This window comes from Nannospalax galili, unplaced genomic scaffold (genome assembly GCF_000622305.1).
Source record: "Nannospalax galili isolate Female #2095 unplaced genomic scaffold, S.galili_v1.0 scaffold856, whole genome shotgun sequence".
In the NCBI taxonomy this organism is placed as follows: domain Eukaryota; kingdom Metazoa; phylum Chordata; class Mammalia; order Rodentia; family Spalacidae; genus Nannospalax; species Nannospalax galili.
This window is the reverse complement of record NW_008339573.1, coordinates 924,014-950,197: the sequence shown is the minus strand read 5'-3', so window position 1 is coordinate 950,197 and position 26,184 is coordinate 924,014. Positions and strand designations below refer to the sequence as shown.

The 26,184-nt window shown below is 46.0% G+C and overlaps 2 protein-coding genes across 2 annotated transcripts in view; both read left to right on the top strand.

Moving 5' to 3' along the window:
• The window catches only part of Kdm3b (lysine demethylase 3B), a 73,285-nt gene extending 60,243 nt beyond the window's left edge, over positions 1 to 13,042 (top strand). Inside the window, exons 17-24 of the mRNA XM_008834293.3 lie at positions 10 to 181; positions 613 to 703; positions 838 to 968; positions 2,157 to 2,276; positions 5,385 to 5,524; positions 6,086 to 6,262; positions 7,260 to 7,394; positions 11,620 to 13,042. Of these exons, the coding sequence (XP_008832515.2) occupies positions 10 to 181; positions 613 to 703; positions 838 to 968; positions 2,157 to 2,276; positions 5,385 to 5,524; positions 6,086 to 6,262; positions 7,260 to 7,394; positions 11,620 to 11,700 (1,047 nt within the window). The 3' untranslated portion in view covers positions 11,701 to 13,042. The remainder of the gene's footprint in view (positions 1 to 9; positions 182 to 612; positions 704 to 837; positions 969 to 2,156; positions 2,277 to 5,384; positions 5,525 to 6,085; positions 6,263 to 7,259; positions 7,395 to 11,619) is intronic.
• Positions 13,043 to 14,712: 1,670 nt separating this feature from the next.
• On the top strand, positions 14,713 to 24,440 carry Reep2 (receptor accessory protein 2). Its single transcript, XM_008834291.3, has 8 exons — positions 14,713 to 14,972; positions 16,678 to 16,750; positions 17,080 to 17,156; positions 22,054 to 22,174; positions 22,395 to 22,508; positions 22,842 to 22,989; positions 23,089 to 23,219; positions 23,300 to 24,440. The coding sequence occupies exons 1-8, from the start codon at positions 14,941 to 14,943 to the stop codon at positions 23,366 to 23,368; spliced, it is 765 nt and encodes a 254-aa protein (XP_008832513.1). The 5' UTR covers positions 14,713 to 14,940; the 3' UTR covers positions 23,369 to 24,440.
• The last annotated feature ends 1,744 nt before the right edge of the window (positions 24,441 to 26,184 follow it).

Genomic DNA, 26,184 nt, shown 5'->3' with positions numbered 1-26,184 from the left:
TTTCCACAGCCAGTGCTTGTTTCAGGGGTACATAAAAAGCTCAAGTCTGAACTCTGGAAGCCAGAAGCCTTTAGCCAGGAATTTGGAGACCAGGATGTGGACTTGGTGAACTGCAGGAACTGTGCTATAATTTCTGATGTCAAAGTTCGGGATTTCTGGGATGGCTTTGAGATTATATGCAGTAAGTACCTTTGTCATCTGATTGAATGATGATAGACTGGGCAATAAGCATCTATCCTCTAGCCCCCCCCCATGACATAACAAACCATATCTCTGGGAGGGAGGAACCTTCTCTTTTGGTGCCAGCAGTGTAACTTGCATGGTAATCCTGTGACAGTAGGCCTGGGCTTCATGTGAGACCATAGGTTGTTTGGAGCACTTTGACTTTGAAGAAAAGGGCTAGAATCCTGTGAAATGGGCAGATACAGCAGGTACTACAGCAGTAAGAAAAATAACACCACCGCCGCCACCACCACCACCTCCGCCTAGTCCATCATTGTAGTTAACAAGTCTGAAATAGGAGGTTTTATCTCCTAAAACCCAGTCCCTGAAAAAGTAGGCAGTAGCCAGCCCAACAGATGTTTATGGGAATGAATGCTGTCTGTCTTCTAGAGAGACTAAGGTCAGAAGATGGGCAACCAATGGTGCTCAAACTCAAAGACTGGCCCCCTGGGGAAGATTTTCGGGACATGATGCCAACAAGGTTAGTGACTTGGTGTAGTGCCATCTTTAGAGACTTGTGCTTGGCTGAAGCCAATACCACAAAGCAATCACAGAGAAGTTTACTTTCCTTTCTTCACCTATAATAAGCTGAATCAACTTTCTTGCCCTTTGTAGGTTTGAAGATCTGATGGAGAATCTTCCTCTGCCAGAGTATACCAAACGAGATGGAAGGCTCAATCTGGCTTCTAGGCTACCCAGCTACTTTGTAAGGCCTGATCTCGGCCCCAAGATGTACAACGCCTATGGTATGAGGGAAGAACAAAATTGCCCTTTTGGGGAACTGCTCATTTCATATATAGAGGGAGATATCTAGAGTCATATGGAGAGATGACTCAGGGCAGGTGACAGATACCAAAGAAAATCATACCCAGGATTCCTTTATGGCCAATTTTAATTAGCTAAGAAATACAGAAAAAGGACCTGGAGTCCATTCGTGTATTTTAAGAAAAATTTAAAAATTTATTATTTTTATATTTTTATGTATATACATGTATTGCCTGCATGTATAAGTGTGCCCATGTAGTGCAATGCCTGAGGAGGACAGAAGAGGCTATTAGATCCCCTGGAACTGGAGTTTTGGACAGTTGTTAGCTGCTGTGTGGGTGCTGGGATTTGAACCTGGGTCTTCTGCAAGAACAACCAGTGTTAACCACTGAGCCATCTTTCCAGCACCCAGGATGGTTTTGAATGTTTTCCTTTGTCAGTACTGATTTGCATAGTATTCATAAGGCTTGTATAGTTTCAAGAATTAATAGTTTCTTCTAAAAAATTCTACTCAGAGACAAATTCTTAGCTTTAAAAGGTTTGCTAACAGGAATGCCAAATACCATGCTATCGGGCCTACATTTTGTCAAGTTCAGAAATGACCTAAAGTACTGTAAAAGTACCTAAATGTTCCCTAATGCCCATATCTGTTTTGCTTTTCAAGGATGGATCATTTTCAGGAAGTGGGCTGGTTCCATGGTGAATGTTAATGTGTGGCCCAAGCTAGAAATTAGTCTTTAATAGTATAAGGGATAAAGGAAAGTAAGATCTCTTTTTCTGCCTCTGCACGCCCCCTCCCTCCTCCCTCCCCCCGTAATGTTATAATGCTAGAGGTTGAACCTAGGGCTTGTGCATGTTAGCCAAGTACTCTACACTTGAGCTACATACACCCCAGCCATGGCTTCTTGATAAATATATACTTTCCTCTCACAGTGGTATTCATTGAGAATGTCCTTGGGCTGGGAGCCTTTAATCCCAGCATGGGGTGGGGGTGAGTCAGGTCCATTTCTGTGAGATTGAGGCAGCCTAATTAATCTACATTAACGAGTTCTAGTTCATCTAGGGCTAAAAAAAAAAAAAAAAAATCCTTGAGCATATTTTCAATTGTATGGTTGCAATGAATTCAGAATATGGCCCCTTCACCTTTCATATTTTCCTTTCACCTTTAGGCTTGATAACAGCAGAAGACAGAAGAGTTGGCACAACAAATCTTCATTTAGATGTGTCTGATGCTGTTAATGTGATGGTGTATGTTGGAATCCCTATTGGGGAGGGTGCTCATGATGAAGGTATGATTTGTGGAAAAATAGCTTTAGGATATTTGCCTGACTTGTGAGACTTGCCATAAGGAGCCTGAGTGCTTTTTTCCTCAGTCAGAAACTGGTTTTTTATTTTTCTTTTTTTATTCCACCAGGGGCTTTTTCTTAAGTTCCTTCAAGGCCTCATATATATATAGTTGATGCCCCTGGATGTTGTTAAACTAGGGAATTCTACCAGATTGCTACTTATGCACCTCAGATTAGATAAGATCTTCCTTTGTCTTTCTGGTACTGCTCACTTTTTCCACTGACTATGTAGCTTTACAAAGAAAAGTCTGACCCATCTATTTGACTGATTGGCTATAAGCTTGGTTGACAGGTTGTAAAGCCTGGTCACCTGCACAAAAATGAAGCATAAAAAGTGACATTTAGGGTGAGGGAAATAGCTGTTTGTAAAATATTTGGCAGGCAAGCATGAAGACTTGAGTTTGATCCCCAGTACCCACATAAAAAGCCGGGCATGGTGGCACATGCTTGTGATCCTAGTGCCGAGAACATGAAGGCAGGAAGGTCCCCTGGGTCTTGCTGGCTGGCCAGCCTAGCCTAATCCAGCAAGCCCTATGCCAGTGAAAGACTGAATTACTGTGTGAATTACAGAAGTTTCAGAAAGATGAGAGTTTTTGAGTATTGCTTGTGTGTGTGCCTGTGTATATATATTTGTTTATGAGGGCATTTGTGTGTCATGGCACACATATGGAGGTCAGAGGACAACTGTGGGTGTCAGTCCTCACCTTCCACTTTTACATGGGTCCATGAATCTGAAGTCAAGTTGTCACAAAGTTCAAAAACTTGAGTAAAATTGTTAAACATTTGCTGTCTTTTAAATTACATTTATTTAGCACGCACATGCAAGTATGTGCCATGACACATGTAGAAGTCAGAGGACAGCTTTCAGGAGTCAGTGCTCTTCCTTCTACCATGTGGATCCTTGGGATCCAACTCAGGTCCTCAGGCATGGCAGAAAGCATCCTTACCCACTGAGCCATCTCAGCAGCCCTACACATTTACTTGCCTTTGATGCAGCACACCTATAGACCTATCCATGATGTTGTCTTTTAGGGGATTATCAGATACACAGTAGAAGCCACTTAACTTTGCCAGAGAAGCTTTGAGCTTTTGGGTTTAAATTAGAATCCGGGGCTGAAGAGATGGCTCAGCGGTTAAGAGCACTGACTGTACTTACAGAGGACCCGGGTTTAATTCCCAGCACACCCACATGGTGGCTACAAACCGTCCTTAACTCCAGTTCCAGGGGAATCTGAGGCCCTCTTCTGACCTCCGCGGCATTGCATGATATGGGTGCACTTGCATACATTCAGGCAATGCATTCATACACATAAAACAAAAATAATAAATAAAATATAAATAAATTAGTAGAATCCTAGAGTTTTAAGAGATCCTGGGAAAAATATATAGGCTCCATTAACTTGTAGGAAATAAGTTACAAGTTAGAGTTTGACCAAGAGATGTGTTTTATCAGGGTGTGTTGGTACAGGCCTTTAATTCCAGAATTCAGGAGGCAGAGGCAGGAGAATTTTTCAAGGCCACAGTCTACATAATGGGTTTTTTTTTGTTTTGTTTTTAATTTTTATTTATGTGTATGAGTGTTTTGCCTGAATGTAAGTAAGTGTATCCATGTGTGCAGTACCCACAGAGGCCAGAAGGAGGTTATCAGATTGCCTAGAACTAGAATTATGGACAATTGTTAACTACCATACAGGTGATGGGAACCAAATTTGGGTCCTCTGCAAGAGCAACCATTGAACCATCTCTCCAGCCGCTGCATAGTGAGTACAGCCAGAGCTACATAGTGAGATCCTGTCTGAGAGACAGCGAGAGAGTTTTAGGGGCAAGAAGATGGCTCAGTAGATAAAGGCACTTGCTGTCAAGCCAGATGGCTTGCGTTCAATCCCAGAACCCACAGAATGGTGGAAGGAGAGAACTAACTTCCATAAGTTGTCATCCTATGTCGATACACATGCCATGACACATATGTGTGCACACACAGATGAATGTAATAAAGTTTTAATACAAGAATATGTTTGGGGGAGATGCTCAGTCAATAAACTGATTGCTTGCTCCTCAAGCATGAAGACTTGAGTTAATCCCCAGTATCTGTGTAAGATCTTGGTGTGATGTCCATCTCTCGAGCCCCCCCAATATGAGTTTTGATTCTTTGTTTTGGGGAAGAGGGTCTCACTATGTAGCCCTAGCTAGCCTGGAATTCACAAAGATCTACCTGCCTCTGCCTCCAGAGTGCTGAGATTAATGATGAGCATCACTATACCTGGCCTGAATTTTGATTCTTGATTCTTTGTGATATTAATATAGACAAAAGAATAGAGACCATACTTGTTTCAATTGATTTTATTTTATTTTATGTATGTGCTATCTGATCCCCTGGAACTGGACTTACAGACAATTGTTAGCTGCCATGTGGGTGCTGGGATTCAAACCCAGGTCTTCTGCAAAAACAATCAGTGTTCTTAACCACTGAGCCATCTCTCCAGCCCCTTAATTGAATATTATTATTTACTTAAGAGATACTGATTTGATGGTGGTGCACGCCTTTAATCCCAGCACTCAGGAGGCAGAGACAGGGGGATCTTTGTGAGTTCAAGGCCACCCTGGTCTACATAGTGAGTTCTAGGTCAGCTGGGGCTACAGGGAGACCCTGTCTCAAAAAGACCAATAAATAAATAAAATGAAAGAGAGAGATACTGCTTTGACTGATTACTTTGAAAATGCCATTTTTCATCCTTAACTCCAGTTCCAGGGATCCAACACTCTCTTCTGACCTCTGTGGGCATTGCAAGACACAGGTGCACTTAAATACATGCAGGCAATACGTGCATACACAAAATAAAATTTAAAAAATAATAAAATATTTAGCTAGGTGTGGGTGGCACACACCTTTGATTCCAGCAGAGGCAGGCAGATCTCTGTGAGTTCAAGGCCAGCTGGGGCTACAGGAAAATCCTGTCTCAAAAGAAAAAAAAAAAAGAGAGAGAGAAAAACAACAAAAAAAGTAGTAAAATATTTAAAGGAAATGCCAAATTGCCATTTTGCTCTTTTCAGAAGTACTCAAAACAATTGATGAGGGAGATGCTGATGAGGTGACAAAGCAGAGGATTCATGATGGAAAGGAGAAGCCAGGTGCTTTATGGCACATCTATGCAGCCAAGGATGCAGAGAAGATCCGAGAGCTGCTCCGAAAGGTATGCCTCTGGGTGTGCTATGCCCCAGCTCACAGGTTAGGGGTCTCGAGGCAGCTGTCGGTCTCTTGTGAAATCTGTTGGCATTTCAAACTGCCTCCCAAGTGCTGGGATTAAAGGCAAGCGCAACCACATACCTGGCACCTGTTACCAATTTTAATATAAATAAGGCACAGGCACAGTAAGAGATGAACAACACACTAATAAAAATTGTGTGTATTTAGTCTTTCCTCTCAAAATACCTTCTCTTTCACTTTTTCTCTGTGGGAAGTCTGAATTGCCACTATCAATGCTTTTGTGCTTTGGGAGCCATTACTGAATAAAGGTTACTTTACACAAATGCTGTGACTCTTTGTCAGCCATCTGAACTAAGAATGACTAAGGGGCCACAGTTTAGACAGCTAACACAGAAACTACCCTGGACAAAGAATTATTTCTGAACTTTCCCATGTAGTATTTTCAGAGCACAATTGGCTGTGGGTAAATGAAACCACAGAAAGTGAAACTGGATGAGGAGGGTCTACTCTTAGCTTTTCCATTTTTGGGTTTTAATTATGGCTTCAGGTTGGAGAAGAGCAAGGCCAAGAGAATCCCCCTGATCATGACCCAATTCATGACCAAAGTTGGTATCTGGACCAGATCCTTCGAAAGCGACTCTATGAGGAGTATGGCGTGCAAGGCTGGGCCATTGTGCAGTTCCTAGGTGATGCTGTCTTCATACCTGCTGGAGCCCCACACCAGGTAGGCTGTGCCTCAGAGACTGGCTCTACAGCTGGTAGGCTTTCTTTTGCTTCTCTTTCAAATCTGGAGAGAGAGAAATGGCAGGATTAGACTGATAATATAACTTGTTGCTTTTTAAATTTTATTCTTTGTAACTTTAAATGCTTGCTTAAAAATTTCTAAGCAATGCTGACTATAACAGAAATAAAGTTATAGCTCAGCTACCTGAACCATGCCCTGTTTCAATCTCTTCCCACCTTCCAGCCTAGTTTTCTTCCTGAGGAAGACCTGCTGTTAGCATTGTATTAGGTATTTTTTCAGACCATTTTCCATGAAAATACTAAACGGTTTTTTTGGTTGGGGGCAGAGAGATGGTCTCACTGTGTAATGCTGACTAACCTGGAATTCATTATGTAGACCATGCTGGCCTCAAACTCATAGAGATCCCCCTGCCTCTGCCTCCCAAGTGCTGGGATTAAAGGTGTATGCCACCCTGCCTGCCCTTTTAAAGATTTAGGGGGGGGGGGTGCACATGTGTGCACACCCAGTACACACATAGAAGTCAAAGGACAATTTTATAAAAAGTTGGTTCTTTCCACCATTTTATTTCAGGCATCAAACTCAGGCTATCAGGCTTGGTGGTAAACACCTTTACCTGCTGAGCCATCTTGCTGGCCCTTACTATTAAATTTGCACTCCTAGTGTTTCCGTTATTCCATTATTACAAAATGAAGAACTGGGCATAGTAGTATGTGCCTATCTATAGTCCTAGCTACTTTGGAAGCTTAGGCAGGAGGATTGCTTGATCCTAGGAGTTAATGACCAGCATGGGTAACAGAACAAATCTCTCATGCTTGATCTCCCCCCCCACACACACACACTATACACACACACACACAAAAAAAACACAAAGAGGAAGAAAAATTTTGATCATATTTCTTTTATTATCATGGACAATTTTTCATGAGTTAATGGATCTCTAATGTCTATGTTTTCACTTTGTACTTCCCCCACCTAGGTTCACAATCTGTATAGTTGCATAAAAGTAGCAGAAGACTTTGTATCTCCAGAACATGTGAAGCACTGTTTCCGCCTGACTCAGGAATTCAGGCATCTCTCTAACACTCATACGAATCATGAGGATAAACTGCAGGTAAATAGCTTCTCCTTCGTCCTACACTGTCTCCCCATCTGTTCACACACACAAAAAGCACGCACTCTGCTAGGGTATTTTCTGGTAGGGAAGGACTGAAAACTGATCGTATAAAGGCTTCCTTTCATAAATGCTTAATTATTCTTAAGTTGTGAGATTTGGGGTTTTGGTTTTTAAGAGGCTCTCATGTAGCCCAGCCTGACCTTGAACTCGTAATCCTCCTGTTTCTACCTCTCTTACAAGTATGTACCACCTACTCATCTTAGCTCATTCCTGTAAATCCAGCACTCAGGAGATTGATGAGGATTGCATGAGTTCAAGGCCAGCCTGAGCTAAAGAATGGAGACCCTATTTCAAAAAAGTTTTTCTCTTTTACCTATCTACTGCCAATGTAATGATTCTGTATTTCTCTGCCCTTGGGAGTTATGTTTTTAGTTTTAATTTGATATCTGAGTAGACTTAACATCCTTGGTCACAGGAGAAAAGCATTGTGGTAGGGTGTTTGGGTTTTGTTTTGGTTTTTATGGGGGGGAGCTTGTTTGTTTATTTTGGGGGTACTAGGGATTGAACCTAGGGTATTGCACATGGTGGGCAGCGAACACTTTACCATCTCCAATCCCCAGACTCAGTTCTTTTGGTTATTTTTAGACAGGATCTCATGTAGCCCAGTCTGGTCTCAAACCTGGTATATGGCCAAGGCTAGCCTTGAACTCCTGATCCACTTGCCTCTACCTCCCTAGGGATTACAGGTATAGGCCATTCCCTGTCCTTTATAAGACAAGTCTAAGTTATCCAGACTGGCCTTGAACTTACTCTGTAGCCTAAGTTGGCCTGGAACTTTTGATCTTTCTGCCTCATCCTTAGGAGTAGCTAGAATTACAAACCTGTGCCCCCAGGCCCAACTCAATCATAAAGTTTTTTTTATTAGTTGTGAAATTTATTATTGAACATGATCGGGATGGGGATTCATCATTCATCACAGTAGAAGCCCTCAGAAATTCAGAGCCTACCACTTGGCCAGGGAACCACGATTGGGGATGTATTTGACCCAAAGCTATCAGGGATGAGCCACTTCTCAGCTACCACATCTTCAAATTCATCTACGTTAAACTTGGTGAAGCCCCACTTCTTTGAGATGTGGATCTTCTGGTGGTCAGGGAAGTTGAACTTGGCCCTTACATGTTCCTTATTCTGTAGGTTGGTGCAGATGAACATTCAATCATAAAATTCTTTGTGTGTGTGTGCGTGCGTGTGTGTGTGTGTGTGTGTGTTTGAGACAGGATCTCCTTGTAGCCCCAGCTGTCCTGGAACTCACTATGTAGACCAGACTGACCTTGAACTCACAGAGATCCACCTGCTTCTCCCTCCCAAGGGCTGGGACTAAAGGCATATATACCCCCAAGCCTGACATTAGTCATAAAGTTGTTATACAAAGTATAATCACATTAGTATTATAGATGCAATATAAATTTACCTACCTCACACCCCACCTCCTTCAGGTCTCTACTGGTAGTGTATCTTCTTACCTTTGAAACCTTTATTTTTCTTTTCTTTTTTTAATTATTTGTTTGTAATTGTGCCTGTGCAGTACCTGCAGAGACCAGAAAAGGGTGTTGGATCTCCTGGAGCTAGAATGACAGGTGATTGTGAGCCACAAAATGTGGGTGCTAGGAATGGAACTCAGGTCCTGTGGAAGAGCAGTGTGCTCCCTGAACCACTGAACCATCTCTCCAGACCCCCTTAAGGCCTTTCTTGACCACTGTTTAAAATAAGTGCATTGGGGCACATATACAGACAAACAAATAAGTAAATGTAATTTTGAAGATAATAGAATAGCATCAACCCTTCCAACATTCCCAATCCCTTTGGACTGCTTTTTTCTGTAGTAGTTTTCACCATTTCACATACTATACACTTTTTCCTGTTTGTTACTACCCCAGCTAGAATGCAAACTAGCTTTGTAAATTTCTGCTTTGTAAATGCAGAAATTTCACGGGGGGGTGGGTGTTTGTTTGGGGTTGTTTTGATTTTTTGAGACAAGGACTCACTGTATACCCTGGATGGCCTAAAACTCAATAAACTAGGCTGGCCCCAAACTCAAGAAATCTACCTGCCCCTGCCTCTGCCTCTCAAGTACTGGTATTAAAGGAGTACACCACCACACCCAGCGAAATTTCAGTTTATTTACCACTTTCCTTAGTGCAGTATATCTGATGTATCGTACTCAGTACATTTTGGGAGTAGAGGTGTTTGTTTGGTGGTGATTGTTTCTTTTGTTTTTTAATGTATATAAGCCTGTATGTATATAAGCAACCCCATGATGCAATGCCCACAGAGACCAGAAGAGGGCATCAGATCCCCTGGAAGTGGAGTTATGTATGGTCATTAACCACCACGTGTATGCTGGGAACTGAACCTGGGTCCTCTGCAGGAGCAGCCAGTGCCTTAACCTCTGAACCATCTCTCCAGCCTTGGTTTTGTTTTGTTTTGTTTTTTTTGAGACAGAGTCTCCTTGTAACCTCAGCTGGCCTAGAACTTGCTATGTAGACCTGGCTGGCCTCAATCTCAACAGAGATGGGCCTGCCTTTGTTTCCTGAGTGCTGGGATTAAAGGCATGTGCCACCACTCCCAGCCAAGTATTTTATTTATTTATTTATTTATTTTTACCTAATTGGATTTTATTTTTACTAGTTAGAATTATATTCTTTTTTAAGTTATTTATTTAATGACCACATACTTAGAAGAAGCATTTCATTACAATAGCATTGACATAGTAACAATTTCCAGAGCTAAGATGCATCTCTTTCAAAATTGGCTATAAATTTTTAGGTTTACAGTTTAATTATTACAGTTACACAATATTGTACTCAGTATAAACCCTGTAAGATATAAAATTAAATGAGGTTTTAACCAGCCAAGTATTTTAATTACTACTATTAAATCCTCCAACTCCACATGTAATATATGTTTCTTTTAGAGAAATTAGAAAATACATATAAGCTCTGAGCATGGTGGCACATTCCTATAATCCCCGCACTTGGGAATCTAAGTCAGGAGAATCATAGGGGGTTCAAAGGAACCTGGGCTAGTGAGACCCTGTCTCAAAAAAAAACAAAACCAAAAACAAACAAAAAGGGGGGGGGGGTCTGGAGAGATGGCTCAGCGGTTAAGAGCACTGACTGCTCTTGCTGAGGACCCAAGTTTGATTCCTAGCACCCACGAACCATCCAGGGGAATCTGAAGCCCTCTTCTGACCTCCAAGGCATTGTACAACACAAGTGCACTCACATACATGCAGACAATACACTCATACACATAAAATAAAAATAATAAAATTTTTTTAGAAAGGCAAAAAAACAAGATGACTCAGCAGTTAAAAATACTTGCCACCAAGCCTAATTTGTTCAGTCCCTAAAACCCACATGGTGGAAGAAGAAAACCAACTCCTGCAAGTTGTCCTCTGACCTCCACATGGATGATACACACACACACACACACAAATGTTTAAAAAAAAAAAAAACAGTAAGACAAGGCATGGTGTCTCATCCTTTAATCAATCCCAGCACTGGAAAATCTGTGAATTTGGGCCAGCTTGGTCTACATAGCAAGTTCCAGGCCAGCCAGGGCTACATACTGAAACCCTGTCTCAAAACAAAAAAACAAAAAGCACAAACAACTTCTAAGTGTGCACGCACGCGTGTGCATGTCCCCTAAAATCTGTGTTCCACTATTTATTGCTTCAGGACCTCAGACAAGGGTTTTTGGACAGTCTCCCTGCATATTCCAGGTTGGCCTCAGCCTCTGGGGTTATAGGCATGTGCCACCTTACCCAACTTCAGGAAAGGTTTTTAACTCTGGAACCTTGATTTTTCTCAGTTTCTCATCTGTAAATGAAGCTCATGCTAGAATATAATTCACAGGATTATGGATAAGATTAAATAAAAGCCCACCTAAGTATCTTAGCAATGCTACCCAGCACGTTACTAAGCATACAGATGCAATGGTGATTGTATAGCCTTTCAAATAAATGACTTTCTCATTCTCTCTTGAATGTAGACCTTGTGTCCTGCATGACTCGTAACTCAAGATGGGGTCTGATTTGGGAAGCATAGCGTGATGGTTGGGGTTTCCTCACTAGCTCTTCAGTAGGCTTAGAGTCAGGGCAGAACATTTGTGGAAGAGGGTGTGGAGCTGCCATGAACTGACAGTGCTGATTATTCTCCAGGTGAAGAACATCATTTACCACGCAGTGAAAGATGCTGTTGGCACCCTCAAGGCCCATGAATCCAAACTGGCAAGGTCTTAGGCGCCACAGGGAAATTCCAGCTCTCCTGTGAAGCAGGTCTTTGACTCACACCACTTACCAGGGAACGGCAGGGTTCTCTTCAGGAGCAGAGGCCCTTCCCAAGCCAGTGTGGTCAGTATTACAAACTCTCCAGTCATTCTTTCTACGCTGCCTCAACACTGAAGTTGACAGAAGAAAGTTGCATTGTTCACACACACAGTTTCAGACTCCAAGCCGAGGGTGCCACATTCCCATCCAGTGGCCTTTTGGGAATCCAGATTACCTGAACATCACTGGGCTTTCCTGCGCATTCTCCTGGTTTGAAACAGTGGAAACCAGGAATGTCGGCACACCTTCCTCTTCTGTTCCTCTTGTGCCTAGTAAGTGGGAATGTGTTCAGAGGTAGAGGAAATTATAACTGGTACAAGTAAGGTGATTGCTTAATATGCCTGGTAGAAGCCTGACAGTGTCTCCACACATGACCTCTGACATGGCCCATGCCAGGGGATGGGGGTCAGCCATTCCCCACACTCTCTCCCATGAACACTGGAGTCTTACAGGACCCAGGGAGAGCCCACACTGCTTTTCCCAGGAGGCTCCAGGATTAGGAAACGTGTGTATTTAGTAAAAAATAGGTTTGTAGTGAAATAGTTACTATTTCATGAAAGTAGATATTTTTAGAATTTTTGAAATACCACAGTTGTTTTCCTGGACTATGAGGAAAGGCACATTACATTTAGTCTTCCTTTCAATAAAACTCTTTGAAGAAATATGATTTTTTAGACATCAGCTCCCCTTATAGCACAAAATCAGCCAAAGCATAATTTATAAGAATTGGCTTTTTATTAGAATTCTTTTAGTTCCTCCCCCTTCCCTCTCAGTCTTATCTTGAGGGGACAGTCATCTAAGAAAGAACTTTGTCATGTCTAAACTGTGGTGTGTTCCCTGTGTGCACACACTGGTGACTCCAGGAACCATTTTCACCTATTACCAGCGTTCCCTTGGGACTCCTTGTACGTTTCCAAATGGTATGGAAAGTTTGATTTCCAATATGAGGTTTTTTTGTTTTGTTTTGGGGGGTTTTGTCCGGAAATATTTTCAGCAAAACTTTCCAATTCAGTGGAGTTTTTATTATGACTTTATTTGAAAATAATGGAACTCATTGGCCCATAGGTACATTGGGAATGTATCTCTTTCCAGCTGTACGGTAGTGCCCTGCAGGCTTGTTTATATGTTCACAGTTGCTTTTTTTAAATAAAAGTCATTTACTGTAGAATACTTTTAATTTCACTTTCCGTATTTTAATTTTGTTGAAGGGCTGATTGGGATTTCCATGTTCTTATTAAAAATCTAACAAATCTGTTTGGAGTGGACAAAATTCTTCCTGTGCCAGCCCATCTAAAGTCAAGTCCATGTTGTAGACTGGGTTAGAGGTGGGGGATTGATTTCTAGATCTACTTTATTATGCTGCATCTGATCATTACTCTTTGCTTTTTTAATTGTGCCCTATTGAGAGAAAGTGCCAGTGTGAGGCCAGTATGGTTTGGGGTAAAATCAAGGAACCACTTGAGTTGGTGGGTGGAAAGAAAGCTTTTCCCACAGCTTATGCTCTGTGAATGGAATGGGATAAGTGGGGTCCTCCTTCAGAGCACAGGGTAAGGGGAAAGGGCCCTAATGTGCAGTCTGAAAAGAGTTTCAGGCAATCAGTGGTGTGATTCTGCAGAGCAAGAGGCCTAGCTACCTATCATAACACATGTGGCCCTAGATCACCTCAGAGATGGTAGGAGAAAGCCCATCTGGGATTTTGTTTATCAAGCAAAATTAAAGTTCTTGCTGGGTGAGGACTGCATTCCAAAGAAAAAGAGACCTTTTGGAAAGGAAGTTGTAAAGAATATCAAGTGGGGTCATCAGAAACTCCTTTTCTGGAACCTGTTAGAAAACCTTCCAAAGCATTCAGCCTGTAAATATAATTATCAGATTGGAAAAAGACCATTGTGTGGTTCAAGGATACTAGGTTTGAATAAGACCAAAACTCTTTGAAAATATAGAGCTCTGAGCATGTCCTTTCAGTTTGGATGGGATGGGTTAATACTGTGGCCACCAAAAAGATTACAAGTCAACATAAAGAGCATAGGAATGCAGCAGCTTTAAAATGGGACAGGGAAGGAGAGCAGTGGAGGAGTGCTGCTTGGAGCTCCGTTCTTTGAAGATCAGGAGGAGGGCTAGCCTACATTCTGGATATAAATGTCCTCAGAATTAGGACATTCACTGCCACTGGTACTTGCTGATGGAGTTGGAATTGGGGTCTTTGGACTTCCCACTGATTTGAGTCCCATTCCCCTGTCCCAGGCCCATTTCTTTATTTGTGGTGAAATTTTATGCCTTCTCAACTCCAGCTTTATTCCTCTTCAAAATTTATGACCTAAAAGAGCAGATCAAACCATGTCGACAGGTAGTCTTTCAGCTGGGAATTGGTATTTACTGAGAAGAGATGGAGTGGGCAGGAGCAGCTGTACCTGGCTTCAGAGCTCAGGTGGATATCTTTTCCCAGCCTGTAGTGGAGGGGGAGTGCCTAGTCATCAGTTGGAGAATTTAACCTGTTTTAAAATACACTTCCTAGGGTCGTATCTTAACAAGCATGACTTAGTGATTTTGTGACCCTCAGCATAGTTAGTAAAACTCATTAAGCTTTCCATGTCCTTATCCTTCAAGTTAAAGATAATTATAAGATCAGCCTTAAAAAGTGGTTGTGAGGATTCAATGAAATAATACACGTAAAGCTCTTATCACAGGGCCTGGCTTACAATTAGCAATAAATCAGCTATTATTCTTCATGGAATATTTAAGCCTTCAACTTGATGTGGGCAAAGCAGGAGGAGGTGGGCTGAAGATGATGTTGGGATGGAACCAAGGAGGTCCCACATCGGAACCTCAGACACCCACCCTCCCCTGGCTTGAAGCTCAAGGAAGGCGAACTAGCGACTAAAGGAAGGCTGGGTACGGAGGGTGAAGGCGCATGCCCAGCCACAGCAGGTGCTGGGTGGGGGGGCGCCGACACCGCGGCCTTCCCTTTAAGAGCCGCCACCGCCCACGGCCCGCTACTGCGGCAGGGACCTCCCCTTTAACGGCGGCAGCTCCGCTGACCCCACCGCGGCGGCTGCTGCTGCTAACTGCAGCTCCTGCTGCCTCCGCCGCTGGGCCTCGGGCAGCTGCATCCTCTGCCGGGGCCGGGGCCCGCCCCGCTCAGCGCCCGACCCCGCCATGGTGTCCTGGATCATCTCTCGCCTAGTGGTGTGAGTGCAAAGGCAGTGGGCTCACCCCGGTGGGGGGTGATGGGGTGGGGGCAGTGATGGAGGTCGAGAGGGTGGTATTCAAGCATGCGATGGATTGCCCCCCGCCCCCGTTCATGCAGCAGAATCGCCTAAAGGCAAATTGCCCTATGTGGGGTCCCCAGAGAGAGATGTAGGACCCAAGACTGGAAGGGAGAACAGTAGGCAAGCATGGCAGGCCTGGTTTCCTAGGGACCTTCACCCATATTATTGAATAACTCCAGTTTATTCTTAATTGCCTTGCTCCTGTGCCCTCCCCCATCCTAGAGGCTGAGCAGGGACTCATTTATAAGGGGAGGTAGGCACATCCCCTCCCCCATCTTGCAGATCTAGGCTGAAGGAGCTCAGCAAACCAGACCTTCCTTTTCCCTGGGGGAAGAGATTAGGACAGTGGGGAGTAAGATGGGCCTCATCATTCCGGAGCTCAGAGCCATGGCCCATTCCCTGGCCTCCCCAGTGGGCTCAGGCCCTTCTGCTTCCACTGACTGGAGACTGAGGATGACACACCTGCCCTAAGGCTTCCAGGAAGGAAGGCAGGACATGGATAAGAGGACAAAGTGTGGGAGGTTAGGGATGGATGTGTATTATCTGCCCAGGATTGTGAAAGCCACAGGGAGGACATTTGATGGCCTTGGTTCCAGACACACTGTGACAATCACATTGTGGAGCTGTGTCCCTTACAACTCCCCCAGCTACAAGAGGGGCTTGCCCCCACCCTAAACACACACACAAGCCCAGACTTCAAGCTTGAGGAGTCTGCCCTGCCACCCATCTGCACACCCAGTTTAGTAATGCCTTGTCTTGGGAAGACACACCTACACATTAAGGGTCTAGGCTTCAGCACCAATCCTTGCTTTAGCTTAGGACTCTGCCCTCAGCCTCCATCGGGACTGGCATCCCAGCAGCCCCACCCTGCTGCCTTCTTCCCATTCAGTGTTGTCACATGCTTGTGTCCTGGTTTCCTTTGGACCCACTGGAGTTTCCTTTTCCCACTGCACAGGAAATCTAGAGGCCTCATCTCTCCATGTGGCCTTCAGAGTGACTGCTTCTTTCTGGCCTGAGCAAACTAAGGAATATGGCTCCTTTTCCTCACCCACCTGTGTTCTATTTGTGATCTATAATAGGATCCCCAGGCAGGGTCTTGACCCATTCCTCCACCCCCACCCCCACCTGGTCCTGGGCATGCTGACATGAGGTTACAAATCTCTGCTTCTCCCAGGGCCTCCTGCCCCTGTTCCCTCTGGTCCCCAGGGCCACAATAGTGCTCTGGCTGCCTGGTTAGGTGCCCTTTAGGTTCCCTTATGGAGCTGACCTTACCCAGCTCTGAGACAAGGAGATGGAGAGTAAGGACAGATGGGTTGAGTGGGCATTAGGCCAAGAAGGAAGACATCTCTTGGCAGTGACCAGACCCCTGCCCCCAACTCCCATGACATTTGTACATAGCCAAGGATCCTCTAGCCTCTGGGCCTTTCCATATATCAAGGGCTAGAGAAGTGAACAATGAATGGGAAAGGCACCTCATTCATCTTGACTACTTTGGTCTTAATCCCTGACCAGCGTTCATCAGCTGATGTGGCCCACTAGAATTCTGTCCCATTCCGTTACCTACCCAGGGGCTGATGGAGGGCTGGGAGGGAGAGGGGCCTAGTAACCATGCCTGCCTCCCTAGGCTCATCTTTGGTACCCTGTATCCAGCCTATTCTTCTTACAAGGCCGTGAAGACCAAAAACGTGAAGGAATATGTGAGTGGATGACTGTAACCCCTGCATAACAAACATGGCAGAGTTAGAGAGGGGACAGTTTTGTCACATTACAGATGGTGAGGGTGTGGTTTTATGACAGTAGAGGTTCTGGAGTATTCCCTTCTCCCTATCCCCAGTCTTGGTGTGATTGGCAAATGTGAGGTCCAGGGTGTTTTTCCCCCAGGACTTGCAGCATGGCTGGCAGGCAGCAATGGGCTCCTGGGTCTTCCTCACCTTTGCCCTAGTATGAGGAGCTAGCAGATTGAATCCTAGGTGTTCATAGCTCCTCAGCCCCAGGCCCCATCTAACACTGCCCTTCGTCCCCTCAGGTGAAATGGATGATGTACTGGATCGTCTTTGCCTTCTTCACCACAGCTGAGACACTCACGGATATCATATTGTCCTGGTGAGGTCCAGTATCCCCTCCCTGTATCTCAGGGCCCAGGCCTCTTCCTTTCTCTAGCCAGCTAGACAGGAAGAAGATTGGAGCCCAGGATAGAGCCCAGCCCCTCAGTTCTCAATAGTCGCTAGCACCTTTGATATTGCCATCCATGCCTGACTTGATTAGCAGAACAAGGACAGACAGACATAGCCCCACATTTTTTCTAGCTACAGCCAAAGTTCCACAATGGAATTCAGTGAGCCTACTTCTGCCATCCTTACTGTGACCACAGGCAGATCATATCCTAGGCCTTATTTTCCCTGTTTGTGAAATAGGCAGTTCAATCCTATAAACATTGGAAACTTGTATTTCCAAGGCATTTCAGGCACATAGACCACAAATGTAGGTGCATTATGAGGACAAGGAGTATGTCTGAATTGTCTGTATATTCACAGCAGGAGCTCAGAAATGTTTACTGGATGGGCAAATACCTCTTGAAGAGAGGATGGACAGCACAGTGCATTGGAAGTCAATAGAACAGTCAGGCTTGGTGGTGTACTCCTGTAATCCCTAAGGCAAGAGGATCATTATAAGGCCAACTGGGCTACCTAGGGAGTTCCAGGCCAGCCAAGGCAGCATAGACCCTGTCTAGAAAAAGAGAGAGAGAGAGAGAGAGAGAGAGAGAGAGAGAGAAGGAAGGCAAGATGGCTTAACCAGCAAAGCATTTGCTGCACAAGCCTGATAACCTGTTTGATCCCTGAAACCCACATAAAGGTAGGTTAGAATCAACTCCAGAAAGTTGTCTTCTGACCTCCACACATGTAACATGGCATGTACCTGTATCCCATACACATCACATACATACACAGTTAAAATTTTTTAAGAGAAGGGCTGGAGAGATGGTTCAGCAGTTAAGAGCACTGGCTGTTCTTGCAAAAGACCTGTGTTCAATTCCTAGCACACATATGGCAGCTAACAACCTTCAGTAACTCTAGTTCCAGGGGATCTGAGGCCTTCTTCCAACTTCTGTGTGCATTGCACAACACGGGTAGCACTTATATACATGCAGGCAATATGCTCATACACATAAAATAAAAATAATAAATTTTTTTAAATGTGAAAAAAGACTTCAAGGAGTGGAAGACAGAAGATCATTTCATTTGTAGATAAAGCCCTTGTGTTTAACAGCCATAGTTTTAGTAGAAGGGGGTGATTTAGAGATAGTCTGGATTCCCTTGACACAAAGGAGAGAGCTTTGTGAGGATATAGAAGACTTGAAGGAATTTGTAGCCTGAACAGAAGCAGCTATGGGAAAGGAGAGCAGCGCTCAGAAGTCAAAGGTTCTGGGTGCAGTGGCATGCGCCTGTGCCAGCTACATTGTCACTGAAGCAGGAGGATCACTTGAATCTAGGAGTCCAAGGCCAGCTTGAACAATATAGAATACTTCTCAAGAAAAAAAATATTTAGAGGGGGGGATCTTTTTGAGACAGGGTATCCCTGTCACCCCAGCTGGGCCTGGAACTCACTATGTAGACCAGGCTGGTATTAAACTCACAGAGATCCACCTGCCTCTGCCTCTCGAGTGCTGGGACTAAAACTGTGCACCACTACACTCAGCATATATTTTGGGGTTTGTTTTTTTTTTTGGTCTTTTTGAGATAAGGTCTCCCTATAGCCCCAGGTATCCTGGAACTCATTATGTAGACCAGGCTGGCCTTGAACTCACAGAGATCTGCCTGCCTCTGCCTCTGCCTCTGCCTCCTGAGTGCTGGGATTAAAGGTATGCGCCACCACACCCAGCTATTTTGGCATTTTTGAGACAGGGTCTCAGGAAAAATTTTTAATTAAAAAATCTTGAAGGAGCCGGGTGTGGTGGCACATGACTCTAGTCCCAGCACTTGGGAGGCAAAGGCAGGTGGATCTCTGTGAGTTCAAGGCCAGCCTGGTCTACATAGTGAGTTCCAGGACACCTGGGGCTACAGGGAGACCCTGTCTCAAAAATACAAAAAAAAAAATCTTGAAGGGTAGAGAGATGCCTCAGTTGGTAAAGTGCTTGCTATGCAAACATGAGGACCAAAGTTTGTCTCCCTAGAGCCCATGTTAAAAAAACAAAAGGAGGGCTGGAGAGATGGCTCAACAGTTAAGAACACTGACTGTTCTTGCAGAAGACTTGGGTTCAAATCCCAGCACCCACATGGCAGCTAACAACACTGTAACTCCAGTTCCAGGGGCTCTGACAGCCTCTTCTGTCCTTCATGGACATTGCATGACACGGGTGCACTTACTTACATGCAGGCATAACATTCATACACACAAAATAAAAAATAATCAATAAAATATTAAAAAAAAAAAAAAAAAGCCAGGCAGGGTGGTACACAGTTTTAATTCCAGCATTCAGGAGGCAGACTGAATCTACATAGCAAGTTCCAGGCCATTACATTTAATTCCAGCATTCAGAGGCAGCCTGATCTACATAGCAAGTTCCAGGCCATTACATATAACATTCATACACACAAAATAAAAAATAATCAATAAAATATTAAAAAAAAAAAAAAAAAGCCAGGCAGGGTGGTACACAGTTTTAATTCCAGCATTCAGGAGGCAGACTGAATCTACATAGCAAGTTCCAGGCCATTACATTTAATTCCAGCATTCAGAGGCAGCCTGATCTACATAGCAAGTTCCAGGCCATTACATTTAATTCCAGCATTCAGAGGCAGCCTGATCTACATAGCAAGTTCCAGGCCAGCTGGGACTACTGGGAGACCCTAAAAAAAACATAGCAAGTTCCAGGCCAGCTGGGACTACTGGGAGACCCTGTCTTTAAAAAAAAACACCAAACAGCCAGACATGGTGGTGCACGCCTGTAGTCCCAGCACTCAGGAGGCAGAGGCAGGTGGATCTCTGTGAGTTCAAAGCCAGCCTGTTCTACATAATGAGTTCCAGGACAGCTGGGGCTACAGGGAGATCCTGTCTCAAAAAGACCAAAAAAAAAAAACACCAAACATGGTGCATGCTTGTAATCCCAGCACTAGAGACGGCTAGCTTGGGGAGCCTCAGGCCAGTGAGAAAACACCCAAGGCTGACCTTTGACCTCTATTGAAAAGCCAGGCATGGTGGTTCACTCCTGTAAGTCCAGCTACTTGGGAGGCTGAGGCAGGAGGATTGCAAATTCAAGAACTGCCTGGGCAATTTAGACACTGTCTCATAATAAAAATTTAAAAGGCAGGGCTGGAAAAATGGCTCAGTGATTAAAGAGCACTGACTGCTCTTGCAGAGAACCTGGGTTCAATTCCCAGCACCCACATGGTGGCTACAAACCGTCCTTAACTCCAGTTCCAAGGGAATCCGAAGCCCTCTTCTGACCTCCGCGGCATTGCAGGACACAGGTGCACTCACATACATGCAGGCAATACACTCGTACACATAAAATAAAAATAATGTGCCGGTTGTGGTGGTACACCCCTTTAATCCCAGCACTTGGGAGGCAGTGGCAGGCAGCTTTCTGTGAGTTCAAGGCCAGCCTGGTCTACATAGTGAGTTCCAGGCCATCTGGGACTACAGGGAGACCCTGTCTCAAAAAGACCAAAAATAAAAAGTTTTTAAAAAATTTAAAAGGCTAGATGGGGGCTGGAGAGATGGCTCAGCAGTTAAGAGCACTAGCTGCTCTTGCAGAGGACCTAAGTTGGGGTCCCAGCACCCACATGGTGGCTAACCAACACTAACTCCAGTTCCAGGGGACCCAATGCCCTCTTCTGACTTCGTGGGCATTTCATGACATGGGTGCACTTACATACATGCTGACATAACACTCATACAAATAAAAATAATAAGAGGCTGCCAGGTGTGGTGGGGCACACCTTTAATCCCAGCACTCGGGAGGCAGAGGCAGGCAGATCTCTGTGAGTTCAAGGTCAGCCTGGTCTACATAGTGAGTTCCAGGACAGCTGGGGCTACAGGGAGACCCTGTCTCAAAAAGACCAAAATAATAGTAATAATAATAGGCTGGAGAGATGGCTCAGTAGTTAAGAGCACTAATTGCTCTTACAGAAGACCTAGGTTCAATTCCTGGTACCCACATGGCAGCTAACAACCATCCATAAGTCCAGTTCCAAGGGAATCTGACACCTTCTTCAGCCCTCTGCAGGCATTGCATGACATGGATGCATTTCATACAGGCATAACACTCATACACATAAAATAATAATAAATAAAATATTTTTAAAGGCCAGAGATGTAATATGCTCAGTAGCAGAGTGTTTGCCTTGCATGTGGTAGGCCCTACATTCAATCACCAGTACTACAAAAGAAAAACAATTTTGGGGGCATGTCTTGGCAGCAGTGACCATCCCAGCCCTCTTCATGGAAGGAGGTCAGGAAGAGAAGGGGTAAAGAGTATAAACCTTACCTTGGCCTTGACCTTAGCATAGAGGGATGGGAGTCTTCTTTTGGAAAGAGGGGGTGCTGGGACCTAGAAAAGGGGGTGAGGAGCGCTGCTTGTAGGGGAAATTCCTTCTGGGGTCCTTATTTGCTTTATTGTTTGAAACAGACTAGTTCTCAAACTCCCTGTGTAGCTGACGTTGACCTTGAACTCCTGATTCTCCTGCTTCTACTGCCCAAGTGCTGAGATTACAAGGATATGCCCCATGGTTTGTTTGCTTTGATATTGGGTCTTACTAGCCCAGAGTGGCCTCCAATTTGTGATTCTCCTGCCTCAGGCTCCCACGTATTGGGATTATAGGCATGTACCCACATCCTGAGCTTTCTGGGATCATCTCTTACCTTCTCAGCCCCTAATCCTTCTGGAAACTTCCTGGGGACCCCAGAATACTAAGGGGTGGGGAGCTGTCCAGTGCTGTGAACCCAGTGCATCCCCTGACTCCCTGCCCTGTGTTCTGTGCTTGCCTCTGTTCTCCAACAGGTTCCCCTTCTATTTTGAGCTCAAGATCGCTTTTGTGATATGGCTACTGTCTCCTTATACCAAGGGCTCCAGTGTTCTCTACCGAAAGTTCGTGCATCCAACACTGTCCAACAAGGAAAAGGTTTGCCGGCACTCTCAGCCCTTCCCAGCCTGGCCCAACAGAGGCAGTCCCATGCTGGTGCCACATACATTGGTGGCTCTTTGTGTGGGTGCCAAGAGCTTGCAGTAACCCTGGCAGGGTCCTGGCCTCCTGGGGCAGGTAGTTTCTTTGCACTGGTATGAATGAAAGTTGAACAGGGCCTTGACTAAAGACCCACCCCTCATGTCTTCCATCCTCTCAGGAGATTGATGAATACATCACTCAAGCCCGAGACAAGAGCTATGAGACCATGATGAGGGTGGGCAAGAGGGGCCTGAACCTGGCTGCCAATGCCGCAGTCACAGCTGCTGCCAAGGTGAGATGGGACAGGTCCAGACTCTCGGGGCTCCCACCTTGTTCATCTTGTGCCTCTGTCCAGGCCCCTTGGCATCCACCCTGTCTTCCAGCCTTGGAGGCTTTGGCCTTGTGGGGCTCCAGATTCTAGTGCTATTATTTCCTCCACTCTCTGGCCAGTTTCTTTATCTGATCAAGGGAAAATATGGCCTCAGTCTCTCAGTGCTTGTGTAGGCTGAGGCATGGGGACAGTGTGAGGAAAGGAATCCCAAGGGGCTGCTGCCAGCACCATGGTAACCTCTATCTCCACCCCGCTCCTCCTTCCCACTTTCTTGGTGCGTGGTGGTGACTCTAGGGCCAGGGGGTGCTGTCAGAAAAGCTCCGGAGCTTCAGCATGCAGGACCTGACCCTCATTCGAGATGAGGATGCGTTGCCCCTGCAGGGGCCAGATGGCCGCCTCCGACCTGGCCCTGGGGGCCTCCTGGACACTATTGAGGACTTAGGTACTGGCACTGTTGTAGACTGGGGAGAGGGGGACACAACTGAGAAAGCCAAGTGGAGACACCCCTGAGCCCCCATTCTCTTTTCCTCTCCCAAACTAGGAGATGACCCTGCCCTGAGTTTAAGGTCTAGCACAAACCAGACAGATCCCCGGACAGAGGCCTCAGAGGATGACCTGGGAGACAAGGCACCCAAGAGGGCCAAATCCATCAAAAAAGTACCCAAAGCTGAGGTAAGAATATAGGCCAGAGCTTGAGAAGATGGGGAAGGGGTGGTGGCACCAGGCTGAGCCCTATCTTCCTCCCTCCATAGCCACTGGCTTCCAAGACACTGAAGACCCGGCCCAAGAAGAAGAGCTCTGGTGGAGGTGACTCAGCTTGAGGTCCCCCAGCTGCAGAGCAAGGAGGAAGCCCCAGTGAGGGCCACAGTCCCAGCCCCTGCTCCACACTGTGCCACTAGCCCAGGTGTCTTAGGCCCTGAGGACTCCCTAAATGACTGTTTCCAGCCTTTCCCCCGCCAGTGGACACTCCTCTGGAGGGAGCTTGGCAAAGAAGAAGGAGGCACAGCTGTGGGGGTTGAAGACAGAGACTGATGACTGATCCCCTAAGGAAGTGGGGGGCTCCTTGGCCAGCACTGCTCTTCTTGCTGCTCTAGCCCCGCCTGCCCACCCAGTGCCTTGCTGAAGACCACGGCCACCTCCTCTCTGAAGCTCTGGCACGCCCCCACTGCTCTTCCCTGAGTGAGAGTGGCACTCACAGCCTAGACTGACCAAGGAGTGGCCTGAAGACATCTTGAGAATGGGAAGAAATGGGGCAGGCCTGGGGGCCAGGGAGTCATTCAGGCACAGCTATGAGTGGAGGACATGGGCTTTAAGTGACCAGGATGGCCCTGCCTAGAGCTGCAGCTGATAGGGCTGTATGCTGTATGTCCCCACCAAAAAGAAGGTGGGATTCCAGGGGTGTGCATGTACGTGTGTTTGTCTTAATGAGTGTAGGGCTGGGGAAATTTGTGTGAAGGACTCTGCCTCTAGTGGTCACCTCTGCCCCTCTTCAGCCCTGGCCTTTCTTCCTCTTGATCCTCCCTGCGAGTCTCTGAGCCTTAGAGGATCCCAGCCCATGACAGAACGAGGCTCCAAGGGACCTCTCCCCTCCCCTCACATCCTTGATCCCTTTTACCCATCCCTGCCACTAGGCTGGACCATTCCACGCTCAGGGCCCACTGTAGAGGCCCTGCCAAGCTGGCTCCTTTCCTCTCCCATGAGGGGACCCATCCTTGTGTTGGGGTCCCCTCCTTGTGCCAAGCAAACCCCTGTCAGAGCCAGCCTGGGCCCCGCCCTCTGGCCAAGAGGAGCCTGTGAAGAAGGACAAAGCAGGAGCCAGGCAGCTTCCAATTCCTTGGTGCCCACTGGACATTAGGTATTGGATGAGCCAATAAATCAGACTTTGGCACCTCATTTATTTCAGTCTCTGTGTTCTTGTTCCACCAGGCTAACAGGTGGGAAGGACCCTACTGAAAAGTAAGGCCCAGCTGTGAGGGGAACAGAAAAAAAGACCAGAAGGAATACAGGAGCTTCCAACTCCAGACAAGAGTGGCCATGATTCCATCTGGAAAAATGGTTCAAGGGTTGACAATAAAGTTGCCTAAGAGGGGCCCTCACCCCCAGAGGTGTCCCTCAGAATCCTGCTCCCGAGACCTTAGTAGACCCCATGGAAACCCATGGAAATTGCCAGATATAACCTCTAGGGACAAAGACCTCAGGTGCCCAGGGAAGTGAGAATGAAGCAGGGGGCTATTGAGCAGAGCTAGAGATGGTGAGCCACAGTGTTTACAAAGGCCCAAAACTGCTGGAGTGGGTTGAGGAAAGAGACTGGGGAAAGAAAGCTAAGGTACATGCCGTGGAAAAACAGCCCTGTAGGTCTTGGGGACCAAAAAAGTGAGGATACTAAAGGCAGGGAGGGGCCAGAGGCATGTTTAATGTGACACCAGAAAAGTAAGAGGTGAAGCCTTGGCAGCTGGCTGGGTCCTAGGAGAGGAGGGAAGAGAAGTCTGCAGGGCATGGGATGCATGCTTAGCAGAGGAGGAGGCCCTGGTAAGCCAGAACCCAGGAGGAGTGATCAAGGATGGCAGATGAGCAGAGAGAGGCAGCAGTTGAAGAGGATGGACAAAGGAAGAGAGCAGAGAAATAACTCAGCATTGTGGAAGGAAAGCAGCGTGGGTGGGGGAGAGGGAGGAGGAGGGACCCAGACAGGCTCTAGTCCCCAACCTTGGCAAAATGTTCCTCCCTGGCATCAGAGGGCACATCTCCCTGCCATACTTGAGCCAAACTACCAGAACCTCCTGGAATCCTCTAGTCAGCCAGCCCTCTGAAGCCCATTCCTTTCAGCATTGGCCCCTGAGGAATCTGATTCCTTTATCAGAAAGGAAGGGAAGGGAAGTCTCCCAGAGAGTAAAATGCTGTAATATCATGTTAGCAGTTACAATATGGCCAGGAAAACAGGTAAGACATTCTCTACCTAAATCTTATTTGCCACATTACACTACACGCACACACACACAATGGTGCCTAAGGAGGCCACTGTCAGATTGCATTGCTGGCCTCTCCATATATATCTGGGTTTCCTTGTGTCAAAATGAGTATGTTCAGATTTCCAAGCTCCTTGGTCGGTTGCCATGGAAACATTCAGGCTTCTAGAACTCTAGGCACAAGGCCCTGTCCCCTGTGGTGTAGGGGAGGAGAGGAGAGATGGAGGGGAAAGGAAGGAATAGGTGGAAGGCTCTAAGAAGGTTGGCTGGTGGGGCACACTGATTCTAGGTGACCTCATACTATTCCCTATTCCCTAGGTGCACCTGCCCTCCTCTGCCTCAGATCTCCTCAGGGTGGAAGGAGAGTACAAATGATGTCAGAGGTACATGACCAGAACTAGATGGAGGGCACTAACTCACTGCCTGCGTCCTCAGGGGGCTTTGAGAGGTATTGGCTTTAGGACTGGGATCTAATGTCACACCACATGCTCAGGCCTCCTTGGGCACATCAGACAACCCTAGGCCTCTGTCCTGGAACTGCTTCATCTGGCTCCTCCTCCCTTTCTTGTGGGTGTTCCATATCCTGAGAACCTGCTTAAAATGGGATTTCCAGGCCCTGACGTCAGAGGAAAGCCAGCAGCTCCCTGCAGCGTGTGCCAGCTCCCCCCGCAAAC